Raw genomic sequence first — 18,967 nt, 5'->3', positions numbered from 1 at the left:
TTTATGTGTCATATATTAAAAATATCACAACCTACTGTGTAATGAAAGATATAAAATAAAAAATGCACACCATGGCCATAAATGGCTGAAAATCAACCGAATTGCTACCACACCCTCCTAAATCGGAAAAATGGCAAAAATGGAATAAGACAAAAAAATAAATGCACAAAAGGTCAGAGTCATTCACAAGTATGGTATAAAACATTTATTCAAATACGACAGTGTCTCTGAATATGAAAATATAGATTAATACACATACAAATACGTTGCAGACTCTCATCCATAAGTTTGTGTGCCCTCATGCTGCGGTTGTACTGATGACCACTGATCACCCCAGTGATGGATCCTGGGGCAACAACTTCTGACTCAATGAGTATATCTTGCAATCCTGCATCACCAAACCTTTTTCCTAAAATACCTTGGAAAGACATGCATGTATGAAACTCACCAAGTCGAATCACTAGCCGCTTCATGAAATCGTCATTTTCCAGCGGATTTGTTGAGCTTTGGCATATATAGCTTGGTCAAAAATTAATACCTGGTCCAGTTCTAGCTGATCTGCAACTGCAACACTTCTCTTCGGAATTGTGTTAACAGTTGACATCTCTGTCGGTGAAGCCTCAATGACTGGAAGATAATACAATGCTGACTTTTGCAAAGTCGCATTACATTGAAGCATTGCATGGAAACCTGTCCAGATTGGCACTGTGCATGCTTCAGCATCTGCATACTTTAATAAAACATATGCCAGTTCACTTTTGGCAGCCGACACAGTATTCAACCTGTACGTTTCTGCCTGCAATGGAACACTTTCCTTGTGAGAACCTCTGTGGCCCTTGTCTTTTAGACTGTTGGTAGTGTTCTACAGGGATGCTAGGGGGTGCTTTGAATGTGTAAACTGCCTTCTGTAGCGGCAGTCTGTCTGATCCTGACTCATTTCAGTGACAGAACTTTGGAGCATAATGCCATTTGTATGGTGAGTGGTTCCACCACCAGACAGTGTCTCCTCCCCAAAATCAATGTTGTCCCACACCAGTATTGTAGGCACCTTCTTTGAGAAACCCTTTGTGATTTTGGCTCTATTCTCTAGCGGTTGTAGTTCAGCTCGGCTAGTGTCTAGACTGAGTACTGTGTTCCATGAAGCACAATGTCCTAGTCTACTCAGCAATGACAAAAGATTAGATGATCCTGTTAAATGGCGTACAGTTAGCCCAAGGCACAATGACTTTGGTGTCTGCTGTCGACCTTTAGATGCAAGGTAAACAATGTCTTGACAAACGGATGGAACTTTTAGCCTAACATCATCGGGAATATCGACATAACCCACTCCTGTTGCCTCTTCTGATGCCCCTATAATCCATGCAATTAGATTATATAGTTCTTCTGGCACAACAGATTGAGCATCAGACACATTTAAATTGTCAGCGGTGGGAGGCCAGGGGCACGTCATACCTGGAGAGTCACTGAGAACCCTCTTTAAGATCAAGCCTGCACTGTACAGTGTCCTCATCAGTAGTATTCTGTCCAGATGTTGTGCTAGCCATGTGTTCCCTGTCACTTTCAGTTTGGCTTTCAGCTTGGCTTACCTCAGTGGACTCAGTAGATGTACCTGACTGTGGAGGTATCTTTTGTAATAGTCTATCAGCTGACAGTGTCTCAACAAAAACAAGTTCACTGATGTTTCTCTTGGCAGGGCAGTGGAAAGTGAGCTGCGGGAAGTCACGGTCAGCCTCCTCTTCAGTAGATCCTGCCTGAAACACAAAAAATATGGGGAAAGATGAGTATGTGTGTGAGCATGCACGTGTGTGTTTACATAAACATACGCACATACCCTTTTTTGTGAGAATAAGTCAATAACAATTATCCCTGTAGTATTTACTTTTTTTGTTTACAAGAATCGTGAGAGAGACACATGATATTTCGGTTACCTGTATTCTGAATCATCAAGACCCTCTTGATTCTTCACTATGTCCACAAATGTCTTTCTTAGCTTGTCCATTCGCAGCACTTCCTGGTCAACTATAATCCTTTGACGGATGACAGTCTCACAGAAGAAATTGTAGCTGTCAGTGAATGGTGTTTCAGTTCTGAAAAACACACGCACACACACACAAACCATGTGTAAACTGTTGCAGCCATGTCATATTTACATAATCATCCAATCAAGATTATCTAAGCCTGTCTATTCCACCAATTTTTCCTGAATAAAATTATCAAATAGGTTTTTGGAACTACAGTTAAACAAACTAAAGACTATGTTGTTTGTCAATGCCTCATTTTGAAATGTACAATGTTTAATAAAATGTTAATCCATCGTAATAACTCACGCTTCATCTGGGGTTGCAGTACTTGTTTCCATAGGCCTTGACAAAAACTTTGTGTACTGTGCGTAACAGGTCCTGTGGTACTGCACCTCCAGGGCCACACAGTCTTTTTCTTTAATGTGCAAAAGCACGCTGGTGTCCTCCTTCAGCTCAACAGCCTTGTACAACCGGAGAAAGCCACTGTCTAACGCAGGTTGTGTAAGTTTCCCACCGTTTCCGTGTAAAGTCCTGCACGTCTTCGCCCTGGACATCTGTGAGATGCATATAGCCAAGGGCGTCAGTTTGTTTTTAAAAGTGGGGGGACGGAGACCACAGCACTTTGAGAAAATGTCGAAGAACGGCGGTAAAATGCCACAGGCTAGGCTCGAACTCGCAGCCGCCGCGCCAAGGGCAAGGGCTCATCCTGTTGACCTATCGGTACATGCAGGTGGAGGGGTCTGTGGGCCGCTATAGTACTAATTCTCCCGGGCCGAAATTTTGCCCCTGCACGCCTCTGGTCGGAGCTTCCACTTGGCACAGGCGCAAATTGAGCATCTGCGCGTTTTTTTTTTTTTTTTTTTTTTTTTAAAACCTCACGAAGGTGTGCTGAGTGTCTGTGCAACTCTCGGCTGAGTGCGGATGGTGCGTTCAGGAGCGTCGGAATTTTCTATACTACTGAAAATAACTGGGTTTACAACGACTTACATGTGAAGAATTTGAATGTGTTGGAGACAAAATGACCCCTGACAAAAAGTGGGGGGGGGGGACACGTCCCCGCCGTCCCCCCCTAAACTGACTCCTATGCATATAGCATCCTTTCGATCCTTTTTTAGTCAGTTTTGAAGGCGGTTTCCTTGTCTTTCTTTTCTTTTCGTCATCTTTCCTGTATCTGTGGTAGATGCAGTCGACGCCATGTTGTTTTGATCTGATACCACAGCAACAGAACTTGGCTCCTATTGGTCCACGTGACCAAAAAGCCCTGCACGTACTGCAAATCCTAGTTCGCCCGTGTAAATATCACTACGCCACAGTATAAAAAAGACTGACACAAAAACGCTAATTATTAAAAAATGACTGGAAACGGTGAGCAGAAACTTTTTTGGGTACTAATTAGCAATAGATATATCTTATAAAGCAGAGTTCATGTAGATCTACATGAGTGGAACGAAATTCACTTTCTAGGCACTTTTTCCATTGTCCCAATACAGCCTATGAAGTCACTAAGTCATTCTGCCATTTTGCTGACAGCATCAACTGCTTTGGGGTCTAAATGATGATGGTGATGAAAGGATGCAGTTGTTGTGCAGCAGCTGGATGCAGACAGCAGGTGTATTAGAGGAGGTGGAGGCTCAGGCTGGATGCTACAATTAAGGTGAAGTCAGTAGAGCTCATGGTCCCACTGGGACTTTTTAAAGTGTTTCAAAAGGAGGATTTGCTGGATGCACTGAAGAAAGTAGTTCCAGCAGCAGGAATGTGAATGTCCTGTTTACAACCTGTCAGACTGAAATCCATCAGCAGAAAGTTTCTCTAGAGTGACATGTTTTAGTCTGTATTTGATTTTGAACTGACTCAGGCAGACTTGAGGTTTGTTTTAGAGAGATGACTCTGTTTGACATTGAGGACATTATTGAAGTCAAAGTACATCTAGATAAGACATCCCCGACTATTCAGTTAACATCTCTAATTATCAGAAATAAACATCAACATAATTCACTACTTAACATTTGTCTCTCTATTAATGACCAATAATACTGACAGTCAGATAACAGATGTGAGTAATAGTCTGTACTGTTTATTTCAGAATATACTGTAGAGGTTCTGGTCCAGATTTTATCACAGCATCATTTCATCACAACATGTTGAGTCTTTGACAGTTTTCACTGAAGTTCTTTTTACATGAGGAGCTTCTGAAAGTGGTTTTATATGATCAGATAAACAGCTTTTAGCTGATTATTCTCACTCTTCTTTAGAGTTTAGAATAGCATCTGTATTATCTCTGATGTTAAATATTATCAGCTGTTTATGAAGTTTTCTTGAATTTCTCTGTATTTCTTCTCTTTGTAAATTTTGTCTGTTGACAGACCGCGAGAGAAACTCTGGTGTTTTGTGTCTTGTTGCTGCAGAGAAGAGTGGTATCAGGAAATGCTCAGAGGTGTGAATGTATCAGAGCAGAATGGTAGAAGTCAGACTGTTTCCAGAGATCTGATTCACACAAAGCTCAGAGTTAGGGCTGCACAATTAATCGAATTTTGATCGCGATCACGATTTTGGCTGCCACAATTAAATTAACCTGATCGTTGGTGATATTTACATTTAAAATGTGGGCTCTGGTGCATATCTTATCAAGCGCCTTGTCAACCAGTAGTCAGCCAACCACCAGGAGGCGAACACATGGTTAAGGCTTCATTAAGCTGCCTAAATAACAAGCGAGCGCCCCCTGCAGGCAGCGGCAGCCTCAAATCACTCAGTGGACTGGGCTGATGAGAGCGAGTCATGTCTGGAGAAGAAAGTACAGCAGCATTTGGAGATGAGGAGCATCATGGTGAGGAGCTAGTGCCTCCAAACGGATCAGCATCCATCGTCTGGACTTGTTTCGGATTCAGGGCAAGTGACGTTAAACAAGAACCAGTCACATGTAAAGAGTGTAGCAGAGTTGTGTCTGCCCCGCACAGTAACACAACTAATCTATTTAACCATCTGAAAAAACATCACAAACGCAAATACGAGGAATGCATGAAGGCTAAAGCTAACGTTGATTCACAAAATCCCCGTCCGTGTCCAGCGGCAACCCAGACAACCATTACAGCGACCCTGCATCGGGCAACACCGTATCAGCTACCTCCCAAACACACACAGAGATAACGGACGCAATATGGTTTTATTTGGCCAAAGACATGTGTCCAATAAATACAGTCAGCAACGAGGGCTTCAGAAAAATAGTCAAAACACAGGACAATAAATATGTGATCCCCTCACGCAATTATTTCTCCAAAGTGTAATTGTTTCCATTGAGTTGCACTTTGTGATTGCACTCTGAAGAGCACTTTTTTTTCAGTTATCTCTTGGTAAATTTTAAATTCTTGAGCAAATTTTATTTTACTATTATTTATCATTTATTCTTATTTAAAGTTTCATTTTGCACTGAAAACGCTTCATATATTGTTCGCTTAAAAGTAGTGCAATAAAAATACAGATATTTTCTGTAACATGATGAACAACAGTGATTAATAATCGTGATTACAATATTGATCAAAATAATCATGATTATCATTTTGGCCATAATCGTGCAGCCCTACTCAGAGTTGTGTTTTTAATGCTCCAAACCCTGATAACATGTTTGTGAGACTTTATGGTGGAAATGATTCAACTTTACTGGTTTGTTCTTTGTGTTTTTGCTGAACAAGTTTTTCAGAAGTTCATAAAAGAACGTTGAGGACAAAAGTTGACTCAGTGGTCTGTCATCACATCAGAATGTTTCCTGATGTTCATATTAATGATGTTCAGGTGTGATGTTGTCCAGTGATCAGTTTGGTTTGTGTAGCGTTTGACAGCAGACTGTAAATGTTGAGTGATGGAGGTGAAGCTGACAGCAGCAGGTCCACAGCAGAGACATCATCATCTTTCTACTTCAAATGTTCACTGAGCTCAACTCAGTCACAATATCCTGAATCCAGTAAAAACAGGACAGAAAATGTTCTCCTGATCCAGATGTTCTCCTGAGACCTTTGTGGAGTCAGATGTGGGATCAGATCACACTGACAGACTGTGGACAGTATGGAAGCCTGAATGGAACTCCATCTTCTGTCCTCCATCTGCAGATTCAACATTTACATTCTATAGATTTATATCAAATGATTCCAGATTCAAAGTGTGCAGGTGTGAGAGAGGCTGATGAGAATTCAGTTTCATGTCAAACACAGAGAAGATCAGCTGAACCACTGATGTGTCCAAATGTTCTGCTTCAAATGCATGAAGGAAATCTAAAGTGTTTTTCATAATAACATGTTTTGTCATTTATGTCTCATAACAGACTTTCTGACTGTGAACTCTCAGAGAGTCACTATGAAGTCGTGGTCTCAGCTCTGAAGTCCAACCCCTCCCATCTGATAGAACTGGACCTGAGCTGGAACAACCTGCAGGATTCAGGAGTGAAGCATCTTTGTGATGGACTGCAGAGTCCAAACTGTAAACTGGAGACTCTCAGGTCAGTTCACTGTCTGTTGATGCTTTTTCTATATATTCAGCTACATGGAACTTTGGTGGACTTGGACTCGATTAGTGTCAGTCAGAAGCTGAAGCTGATGTTAGTGTGAGCTGATCTCATGAAGTGAATCCTTCGTTTTTGGGTCACTGTCAGTGTGGAGACCGGTGGCGTGGAGAGTAGAGTTCTGTAGCGTTATGTTGATTTTACTTGGATTTTAATGCAATAACTTTGATTAATTAGTTACAGAAAAAATAACACATAAAAAAATAATGCATTTAATTTAATCCCACCTTTCTGAGTTCCATAATTTCTGTCACACCAGAAACACTGAACCTAATGAACCTAAAGTCTGTTTTCCAGTCGTGAACAAGATGCACAGGAAGCAGAGTGAATCAGCCACAAGAAAGTTTGGTGAACAGTGATGGAAGACCAGACCTCATTGAGCTTGTTGGCTGGAAAATGTTCTTTTAAAAATCTTACCGATGGCAGCTTGGATAAAAGCGTAGTTTTAGTTTTCTGATCACTGCAGCACTTAAAGTCGACAGATCACTTCAATGTAAAACATGTTGCTGTTAGCACCAGAGCTAACGTTAGCTATGACAGTCCTGGTACCGGCAAACAGTGTAGCCATCCCATAATAGAACACTTTTCAAGACATTGAAAGTGCTTGAGTGAACAAAAAATCTTCTAATGATAAATGTAATTGCTCTAATGTCACTTTGAGTTTGCAGTAATCTGTGAATGTAGCAGACAGATGAAAAATGTAGATAAATGTAAATGAAACAAACATTTTAGTTTTTTAACTTCACGTATATGTCTATTCATCTATTCAATTGTCAACCAAAATTTATTTGAAATTTTGTAAAATTTAATTTTAACTTTACTTATTGTGTCAGATAGTTATTTGACAAAAATGCCATAAATGGAGATTAAACAATCACAAAGCCTCTAATTAATTAACTGTCTTATTGTCGTCCCACCACTAATTTGACTCCGTTATTGTTTAAGTTGAGGTTTAAAAGAAATATTTTAACTGTTGCTGTGTAAAGGAAATACTGCTGTTAAAAAGTACCTTATTTGTTTAAAGTGTTTGCAAATCAAATCTTATTGCATTTTGTTCATAAAGCAGGACTATTTTTGTTTGTCAAGTGACGTGAACCAGAGTTCTGTTTTGACTTTTGCTGCTCATTACAGCAGGGCCGTGCAGAGGCCTTTGGAGGGGCAGGTGCTCCAAGTTTAAAGGGGGCACATGGAGCATGAATTTGAAACACCGTACAGAAACATACCTGATAATTCTGGCTGAATTGTAGGAACCCATATTCATGTAGAATATAACATGGAAGCAGTGGAACAATGGTTAAGTCTCTGGACTGCTGATTTGAAGGTCAGTAGTTCAAACCCTCATATGGCCACCATCAAGTCCTTCTAATTGTTATTAGGGTCCGAGCACCGAGGGTGCGAAGGACAGGCGGTGCCAGGGCACCGACTGTCCAAGGCACCAGCGGTGCCAAGGACCCTATTGAAACCCTAGGGTTTATTATTATTAGGGTCCGAGCACCGAGGGTGCGAAGGACAGGCGGTGCCAGGGCACCGACTGTCCAAGGCACCTGTGGTGCCAAGGACCCTATTGAAACCCTAGGGTTTATTAGGGTCCGAGCACCGAGGGTGCGAAGGACAGGCGGTGCCAGGGCACCGACTGTCCAAGGCACCAGCGGTGCCAAGGACCCTATTGAAACCCTAGGGTTTATTATTATTATTATTATTATTATTATTTTTTTTTATTTTTTTTTTTTTTCTCCCGTAAAGTAAATTGGCTTTTTGGCGGCCTTATCATACTCCAAAACGCGTGAAATTTGGCATGCACATCAGGACTGGCGAAAAATTTGATATTTTATGGGAGTTGCGCATGTGCGTGGCAAAATGGCTCTATAGCGCCACCTGCAAACTTGAAAAAGTAGTCATTAGGCCAACTGCCACAATGTTTCATGTACAGCTACAATATTTGGTGGGCATATGCAGAACATCTGGACACACCAAAAAGTCAATTACAGCCACGCCCTAAACCCAACAGGAAGTCGGCCACCTTCAATTTGCTGTAAATTTTTCAAACTTAATCGCTCCTCGGGAAATGACTTGCCTTTTTGGCGGCCTTATCATGAACCAAAACGCGTGAAATTTGGCGTGCACATCAGGACTGGCGAAAAATTTGATATTTTATGGGAGTTGCGCATATGTGTGAAAAAATGGCTCTATAGCGCCACCTGCAAAATTGAAACAGTGGTCATTAGGCCAACTTCCACAATGTTTTATTTACAGCTACAATATTTGGTGGGCATATGCACCACATCAGGACACACCAAAAAGTCAATCACAGCCACACCCTAAACCCAACAGGAAGTCGGCCATCTTGAATTTGCTGTACATTTGTCAAAATTTATAGCTCCTAGTGGATAAGTCTGAGAGAACTGAAATTTGGCCAGTACATGCACCAGACCTTTCTGATGAAAAGTTATCAAAAACTCAACCAGAAGCCAAAAGGTGTGGCCATGGCGGAGCCTCAAACAACTGATCCTTCGCCATGAAACAGGAAGTGGTGTCTAATTCTTCTCAACATGCTCCAATCTGCCTGAAACTTTACATGTATGATGACAGTCCTGTCCTGATGTCATCCACATAGGGATATTCATTGACAGTCATAGCGCCACCTTGTGGTTTCAGGAAATAGACATCTTTTACACTTTCATGCCCTATTGTTACCCGGTTGATCATATTCACTTCAAATGCAGTGACAACAGCCTAAACACATTGATGATGCATCCCAGTGAAAATGGTGACTTGTCATCAAAGGGCGTGTCTGTGGCGGCCAAACCAATTTCGATGTTTCGCCATGAAAATTTAACGATTCGTATCTCAGCTGAACAACATCCTATCTGCCTCAGACTTCACATGCTGGATACCAGGTCCAGTCTGAACACATCCACACTCATAAATTTTGAAAAAGTCATAGCGCCACCTGTTGGTAATAGTAAGTTTAAGGCCTTATATTTTCAGGTACAATGGCCCCAAACTTGGTGATATCATGCTGGAAATTGGTCAGTCGAGTCTTCACCTCTTGACAATCACACACTGTGAAGGGTGTGACATTTCATGCAACGCTGTTGCCGTAGCAACCAAATATCGCCATGAAAAACAAAGCCCTTTCTGACAGGTTAGGAATACTCCAATGCTCACAAAAATTACCACACACATCACCATTGACCCAAGGAACAACACTGTATGCATCTCGGCACTGCACATGCTATAGCGCCCCCTACAGTATTTTTAACAAACAGCCCCCCCAGCACGTTTCACCTACATCCATGAAATTTGGGAGGCTTATAGAGCACATCAGGACGCACAAAAAAGCCTCTTGGAGCCATGTCCTAAACCCAACAGGAAGTCGGCCATCTTGGATTAATTGTGAGATTTTTGATGATTTTTCTCATTTTTGAGAGTTAATACCTCCTAGGGGATAATTCCAGGAGACCTGAAATTTTGTCAGTCCACACAGCAGGACTTGGTTTGGAAAAGTTATCAAAAGTTTAACCAGAAGCCAAATGGCGTGGCCATGGCGACCATCAGCGTTTTGATGCTTCGCCATGAAACATCAACTGCTGTATAACTCTCCTCTGCATGCTCCAATCTGCCTCAAACTTTCCATGTGTGATCACAATCCAATCCTGATCACATCTACAGGCCAACAGACACTCTCAGTCGCAGCGCCACCTGATGGAGGGACAGTAAATGCTGTATAACTGGCCTCTACATGATCAAATCAGCCTGAAACTTTTCATGAGTGATCAGAGTCCAACCCTCATCACATCCACTGTGTGAAATACACTCTGAGTTACAGCGCCACCTGGTGGATAGACAGGAAATGCTCTATAACTGCTCTGAACATGCTACAGTCTGGCTGAAATTTTAAATGTATGATTGGACTCTGGTCCAGATGCGATTCAGAGGCCGACATACCCTCTCAGTCACAGCGCCACCTGGTGGACGTGCGTGGATTCACGACCAGCATGGATGCGAGGACCCGTCCATCGCTGCTTGCAGCTTTAATTATTATTAGGGTCCGAGCACCGAGGGTGCGAAGGACAGGCGGTGCCAGGGCACCGACTGTCCAAGGCACCAGCGGTGCCAAGGACCCTATTGAAACCCTAGGGTTTATTATTATTATTATTATTATTATTATTTTTTTTTTTTTTTTTTTTTCTCCCGTAAAGTAAATTGGCTTTTTGGCGGCCTTATCATACTCCAAAACGCGTGAAATTTGGCATGCACATCAGGACTGGCGAAAAATTTGATATTTTATGGGAGTTGCGCATGTGCGTGGCAAAATGGCTCTATAGCGCCACCTGCAAACTTGAAAAAGTAGTCATTAGGTCAACTGCCACAATGTTTCATGTACAGCTACAATATTTGGTGGGCATATGCAGAACATCTGGACACACCAAAAAGTCAATTACAGCCACGCCCTAAACCCAACAGGAAGTCGGCCACCTTCAATTTGCTGTAAATTTTTCAAACTTAATCGCTCCTCGGGAAATGACTTGCCTTTTTGGCGGCCTTATCATGAACCAAAACGCGTGAAATTTGGCGTGCACATCAGGACTGGCGAAAAATTTGATATTTTATGGGAGTTGCGCATATGTGTGAAAAAATGGCTCTATAGCGCCACCTGCAAAATTGAAACAGTGGTCATTAGGCCAACTTCCACAATGTTTTATTTACAGCTACAATATTTGGTGGGCATATGCACCACATCAGGACACACCAAAAAGTCAATCACAGCCACACCCTAAACCCAACAGGAAGTCGGCCATCTTGAATTTGCTGTACATTTGTCAAAATTTATAGCTCCTAGTGGATAAGTCTGAGAGAACTGAAATTTGGCCAGTACATGCACCAGACCTTTCTGATGAAAAGTTATCAAAAACTCAACCAGAAGCCAAAAGGTGTGGCCATGGCGGAGCCTCAAACAACTGATCCTTCGCCATGAAACAGGAAGTGGTGTCTAATTCTTCTCAACATGCTCCAATCTGCCTGAAACTTTACATGTATGATGACAGTCCTGTCCTGATGTCATCCACATAGGGATATTCATTGACAGTCATAGCGCCACCTTGTGGTTTCAGGAAATAGACATCTTTTACACTTTCATGCCCTATTGTTACCCGGTTGATCATATTCACTTCAAATGCAGTGACAACAGCCTAAACACATTGATGATGCATCCCAGTGAAAATGGTGACTTGTCATCAAAGGGCGTGTCTGTGGCGGCCAAACCAATTTCGATGTTTCGCAGTGAAAATTTAACGATTCGTATCTCAGCTGAACAACATCCTATCTGCCTCAGACTTCACATGCTGGATACCAGGTCCAGTCTGAACACATCCACACTCATAAATTTTGAAAAAGTCATAGCGCCACCTGTTGGTAATAGTAAGTTTAAGGCCTTATATTTTCAGGTACAATGGCCCCAAACTTGGTGATATCATGCTGGAAATTGGTCAGTCGAGTCTTCACCTCTTGACAATCACACACTGTGAAGGGTGTGACATTTCATGCAACGCTGTTGCCGTAGCAACCAAATATCGCCATGAAAAACAAAGCCCTTTCTGACAGGTTAGGAATACTCCAATGCTCACAAAAATTACCACACACATCACCATTGACCCAAGGAACAACACTGTATGCATCTCGGCACTGCACATGCTATAGCGCCCCCTACAGTATTTTTAACAAACAGCCCCCCCAGCACGTTTCACCTACATCCATGAAATTTGGGAGGCTTATAGAGCACATCAGGACGCACAAAAAAGCCTCTTGGAGCCATGTCCTAAACCCAACAGGAAGTCGGCCATCTTGGATTAATTGTGAGATTTTTGATGATTTTTCTCATTTTTGAGAGTTAATACCTCCTAGGGGATAATTCCAGGAGACCTGAAATTTTGTCAGTCCACACAGCAGGACTTGGTTTGGAAAAGTTATCAAAAGTTTAACCAGAAGCCAAATGGCGTGGCCATGGCGACCATCAGCGTTTTGATGCTTCGCCATGAAACATCAACTGCTGTATAACTCTCCTCTGCATGCTCCAATCTGCCTCAAACTTTCCATGTGTGATCACAATCCAATCCTGATCACATCTACAGGCCAACAGACACTCTCAGTCGCAGCGCCACCTGATGGAGGGACAGTAAATGCTGTATAACTGGCCTCTACATGATCAAATCAGCCTGAAACTTTTCATGAGTGATCAGAGTCCAACCCTCATCACATCCACTGTGTGAAATACACTCTGAGTTACAGCGCCACCTGGTGGATAGACAGGAAATGCTCTATAACTGCTCTGAACATGCTACAGTCTGGCTGAAATTTTAAATGTATGATTGGACTCTGGTCCAGATGCGATTCAGAGGCCGACATACACTCTCAGTCACAGCGCCACCTGGTGGACGTGCGTGGATTCACGACCAGCATGGATGCGAGGACCCGTCCATCGCTGCTTGCAGCTTTAATTATTATTAGGGTCCGAGCACCGAGTGTGCGAAGGACAGGCGGTGCCAGGGCACCGACTGTCCAAGGCACCAGCGGTGCCAAGGACCCTATTGAAACCCTAGGGTTTATTAGGGTCCGAGCACCGAGGGTGCGAAGGACAGGCGGTGCCAGGGCACCGACTGTCCAAGGCACCAGCGGTGCCAAGGACCCTATTGAAACCCTAGGGTTTATTATTATTATTAGGGTCCGAGCACCGAGGGTGCGAAGGACAGGCGGTGCCAGGGCACCGACTGTCCAAGGCACCAGCGGTGCCAAGGACCCTATTGAAACCCTAGGGTTTATTATTATTATTATTAGGGTCCGAGCACCGAGGGTGCGAAGGACAGGCGGTGCCAGGGCACCGACTGTCCAAGGCACCAGCGGTGCCAAGGACCCTATTGAAACCCTAGGGTTTATTATTATTATTATTATTATTATTATTATTATTTTTATTTTTTTTTTTTCTCCCGTAAAGTAAATTGGCTTTTTGGCGGCCTTATCATACTCCAAAACGCGTGAAATTTGGCATGCACATCAGGACTGGCGAAAAATTTGATATTTTATGGGAGTTGCGCATGTGCGTGGCAAAATGGCTCTATAGCGCCACCTGCAAACTTGAAAAAGTAGTCATTAGGCCAACTGCCACAATGTTTCATGTACAGCTACAATATTTGGTGGGCATATGCAGAACATCTGGACACACCAAAAAGTCAATTACAGCCACGCCCTAAACCCAACAGGAAGTCGGCCACCTTCAATTTGCTGTAAATTTTTCAAACTTAATCGCTCCTCGGGAAATGACTTGCCTTTTTGGCGGCCTTATCATGAACCAAAACGCGTGAAATTTGGCGTGCACATCAGGACTGGCGAAAAATTTGATATTTTATGGGAGTTGCGCATATGTGTGAAAAAATGGCTCTATAGCGCCACCTGCAAAATTGAAACAGTGGTCATTAGGCCAACTTCCACAATGTTTTATTTACAGCTACAATATTTGGTGGGCATATGCACCACATCAGGACACACCAAAAAGTCAATCACAGCCACACCCTAAACCCAACAGGAAGTCGGCCATCTTGAATTTGCTGTACATTTGTCAAAATTTATAGCTCCTAGTGGATAAGTCTGAGAGAACTGAAATTTGGCCAGTACATGCACCAGACCTTTCTGATGAAAAGTTATCAAAAACTCAACCAGAAGCCAAAAGGTGTGGCCATGGCGGAGCCTCAAACAACTGATCCTTCGCCATGAAACAGGAAGTGGTGTCTAATTCTTCTCAACATGCTCCAATCTGCCTGAAACTTTACATGTATGATGACAGTCCTGTCCTGATGTCATCCACATAGGGATATTCATTGACAGTCATAGCGCCACCTTGTGGTTTCAGGAAATAGACATCTTTTACACTTTCATGCCCTATTGTTACCCGGTTGATCATATTCACTTCAAATGCAGTGACAACAGCCTAAACACATTGATGATGCATCCCAGTGAAAATGGTGACTTGTCATCAAAGGGCGTGTCTGTGGCGGCCAAACCAATTTCGATGTTTCGCCATGAAAATTTAACGATTCATATCTCAGCTGAACAACATCCTATCTGCCTCAGACTTCACATGCTGGATACCAGGTCCAGTCTGAACACATCCACACTCATAAATTTTGGAAAAGTCATAGCGCCACCTGTTGGTAATAGTAAGTTTAAGGCCTTATATTTTCAGGTACAATGGCCCCAAACTTGGTGATGTCATGCTGGAAATTGGTCAGTCGAGTCTTCACCTCTTGACAATCACACACTGTGAAGGGTGTGACATTTCATGTAACGCTGTTGCCGTAGCAACCAAATATCGCCATGAAAAACAAAGCCCTTTCTGACAGGTTAGGAATACTCCAATGCTCACAAAAATTACCACACACATCACCATTGACCCAAGGAACAACACTGTATGCATCTCGGCACTGCACATGCTATAGCGCCCCCTACAGTATTTTTAACAAACAGCCCCCCCAGCACGTTTCACCTACATCCATGAAATTTGGGAGGCTTATAGAGCACATCAGGACGCACAAAAAAGCCTCTTGGAGCCATGTCCTAAACCCAACAGGAAGTCGGCCATCTTGGATTAATTGTGAGATTTTTGATGATTTTTCTCATTTTTGAGAGTTAATACCTCCTAGGGGATAATTCCAGGAGACCTGAAATTTTGTCAGTCCACACAGCAGGACTTGGTTTGGAAAAGTTATCAAAAGTTTAACCAGAAGCCAAATGGCGTGGCCATGGCGACCATCAGCGTTTTGATGCTTCGCCATGAAACATCAACTGCTGTATAACTCTCCTCTGCATGCTCCAATCTGCCTCAAACTTTCCATGTGTGATCACAATCCAATCCTGATCACATCGACAGGCCAACAGACACTCTCAGTCGCGGCGCCACCTGATGGAGGGACAGTAAATGCTGTATAACTGGCCTCTACATGATCAAATCAGCCTGAAACTTTTCATGAGTGATCAGAGTCCAACCCTCATCACATCCACTGTGTGAAATACACTCTGAGTTACAGCGCCACCTGGTGGATAGACAGGAAATGCTCTATAACTGCTCTGAACATGCTACAGTCTGGCTGAAATTTTACATGTATGATTGGACTCTGGTCCAGATGCGATTCAGAGGCCAGCACACACTCTCAGTCACAGTGCCACCTGGTGGACGTGCATGGATTCGCCGACCAGCGTGGATGCGAGGACCCGTCCATCGCTGCTTGCAGCTTTAATTTTAAAGTTGAATTTAGATCCCCATTAGACACTGGACTGTTTAACTGTGGCTACTCTTCCTGGAGTCCTTGCTTTTAAATTTCATTCCTTTTCCAGACATTTACTGTATAGACATGGATTTGCTCCATGATGCTGATTTATAATCTGCCCTTTATTATTTATAGTGCTAATAATAAATATATATTCAGTTTTATTATCCACTTTGCACAAGACAGCAAAGGTATAAAAGTTCTATATTTTATATTTATACATATAATATTTTTATTTTGTCTATATATACTAATGTTATAAACAAGTACTGATATCTTTAAATGAGAGGTTGAGAAAATCACAATTCAGATTCTTCTATTTATTATTGTTATTGTATTTATACTGCAATAGTCCAAAATGATGTGAAAATTCATGTCCATAGTTTTAGTGAAATAAATAACCTCTGCCTCATTACCTCTAGAAACAGGAAACACACTGCAGCTCACTGACAGTAAAATAATACATCTCTCTGATGCACTTTGCCCATGACAACAGAAACATAGAGAAAGAAAAAGAAGCCTGGCATACTTTATCCTCTCAGCACTGTGTGGTTAACTAGCAGCTTGAACTGATGAGAGGTGTGTTAGAGTCAGACACACACACAGGATGCTCACTTCACTTCATCAGTCATCTTGCTAAAATACACCGTACTCAAAGGAATAACGCTGCAGAACCTCCTCACTGGACCATCAGGACCATCAGTTGTTGAAGTCCTCCCTCGGGTCTCTGGTTTCTAGACGAGCAGCGCTGAGCTCAGGACACGTCAGAGAGAGACGTAGATCATGTGACTGTGGAGAGTGGATCTGAATTATTAGATTATTTAGATTATTACACACACACACACACACACACACACACACACACACATACACACACTTACAAATAGAAAACTAAATTAAATAAACTTAAATAGAATTAAAAATAAATACAACTTTGACAAAAAGGGCACTTTGAGCATCAAGGCAAAATGTGCAGGTGCTTCAGCCCCCCACCCCCCACCTCTGCACATCCCTGCATTACAGCTTGATGTGTGGACATGAATAGGTGGATGAATGTTGTGCTGACATGTGGATGATGTGTGTAGAAGGCTGACATGATGATGATCCACAATAAGAGAAGGACAAAGTCACTCTGCTGCTTTTAGAGAAAAGCTGATTGATGAGGACAAAGTAATGTTGATCTGCACATTCAGAACCTGAACACATCTGATGGATCATCAATGATTTTATACACAACTTTTATTCTTTATTCAGATTGAGGGAATGCAGGTTGTCAGAGATCAGCTGTGATTCTCTGGTCTCAGCTCTGAAGTCCAACCCCTCCCATCTGGAACATCTGGACCTGAGCTGGAACAAGCTGCAGGATTCAGGAGTGAAACATCTGAGTGGTTTTCTGGAGAGTCCAGACTGCATCCTGAAGACTCTGAGGTCAGTTCACTGTCTGTCTGTTACTGTTGTAGATCTGATGTGTTTAATGACAACTGAAGCTCATTTATGTTCAACAGAACTTCCATCCATGAAGCTGTAAATCTGCTCTGGTTCATATTTTCTGTTTTGAATTCAGCTTGTTGTGACAAAAATCAAGTGTGTGTTTTAGAAACTCAGAATTTCCCCTCGTGGGATTAATTAGGGATATAAAAAAAATAGAAACCTCAAAATGTTCAGTGTTAGTTGTTAAAGTAAATGAATGTTTGTAATTTCCACTAAAGAGTCACATCTGGATCCAGAAGATCCTCTGAACTCAGATCAGTTTATACAAAGTTTACTGACTGAAGTAGAAATATTTCTTTGGTTTGTGTTGAGTTGAGTTTTATTTGACTGATCCTGATCCTGTTGATGATGCAGCATGTTATTGATGTTGTAGCAATATTGCCTTATTAAACGTTAATTTAATAAGTCTGCACTCGTTGATAGTTTATTAATCGGGGCACCACCCAGTCTATTTACTGGGAAATTATTAATCTTAATAAAAATATTATCAATGGATTGAAAATTTTGATTAGTTAATCAGTCTAATATCTGAATGTCGAGAATCCTCGAAAAACATTGACCCCAGTCAACACATATAAACGCAAAAGAGACTGTAATTGTGGTTTAAATGAAAGATATTTATTGACTAAAACTAATAACAAAACAGTGATTAATACAGTAATAAGTATAATGTGTGTGTGTGTGTGTGTGTGTGTGTGTGTGTGTGTGTGTGTGTGTGTGTGTGTGTGTGTGTGTTAATTATTCAGATTTGCATTTCTAACCAGGATTATGGACTGAGTAATCAGACCGCTGAAGGTATGACGAGATGATTAATAATTTGGAAAAATGAACGACTGATAGGTGACTAAACGGAGTTATTAAAAGGAAGATTTCAGGAGCTATTTGAGGAAGATTTCAAGCTATTTTGAGACGTCAACCCAATAATTCAGATCACACCAATGCGTTTGCTGGCTTACTTTGTTGGAGAACGGGTCGCTCAGGGTTCGTTCCGGCTGGGACCACGTTGCGTCTTGAACGGAGCTTCAATCCTCGGCGGATCCCCGAGTCATGAAGTCTGTCGCTATGGCAACGTCTTAGCGTCCTGCCGTCTTGGGGGTTGTGGAGCGCCTCTGGTTCGGTTCGGGCCAGCTGGGTGGATCTCAGCAGATGGTGGGGAGAACGCAGGAACGTTCTTCCTTCTCGGGGGTTGACTTGACCGAAAAATAGCTTGATAACAAAATAAAACCGCAGGCTCTTGTTTTGTCTCGGTCAGCAGTTTTGGCTGGAGAACAGATGAATAAAGAGCCGCTAAAAAAAAACTGTCGGAGCCGTGAAAACGGGATCAAATTAGTTCTTAATTAAAAATAATTGTCGTCAAATAAAAATGGACTTGATTTGTTTAAATAGTGAGCGAAGATATCTATTCTTTGATTAAAAGGAAAAATGATTAAGAAATCGCAGCTATAAGAGGCCTGCTCTGATGCTGGTATAGACTTAGAATAAAGGGAAGAAAAAGGAAGGCGCCAAGAAAACAAAAGAATCGCTCGGACGTAGGTTTCGGTTAGCTAGTTAGGAAAAAGAGCCAAAGGCGTGAGAGCTAAAGAGGTGTA

At 42.2% G+C, this 18,967-nt stretch overlaps 1 protein-coding gene and 1 long non-coding RNA gene across 5 annotated transcripts in view; one reads left to right on the top strand and one right to left on the bottom strand.

Annotated features, from left to right (window-relative positions):
- Positions 1–18,967, top strand: part of LOC127534586 (NACHT, LRR and PYD domains-containing protein 12-like) — a 286,575-nt gene that overhangs the window by 7,892 nt on the left and 259,716 nt on the right. Inside the window, exons 7-8 of the mRNA XM_051950173.1 lie at positions 6,334–6,507; positions 17,142–17,315. Coding sequence (XP_051806133.1) covers positions 6,334–6,507; positions 17,142–17,315 — 348 coding nt within the window. The remainder of the gene's footprint in view (positions 1–6,333; positions 6,508–17,141; positions 17,316–18,967) is intronic.
- Positions 1–18,967, bottom strand: part of LOC127534592 (uncharacterized) — a 116,580-nt gene that overhangs the window by 31,426 nt on the left and 66,187 nt on the right. The gene's annotated exons all lie outside the window — the stretch shown is intronic.

This window comes from Acanthochromis polyacanthus, chromosome 6 (assembly GCF_021347895.1).
Source record: "Acanthochromis polyacanthus isolate Apoly-LR-REF ecotype Palm Island chromosome 6, KAUST_Apoly_ChrSc, whole genome shotgun sequence".
Lineage (NCBI taxonomy): Eukaryota > Metazoa > Chordata > Actinopteri > Pomacentridae > Acanthochromis > Acanthochromis polyacanthus.
The sequence above is the reverse complement of the archived record's forward strand: the minus strand, read 5'-3'. Positions and strand labels throughout refer to the sequence as shown.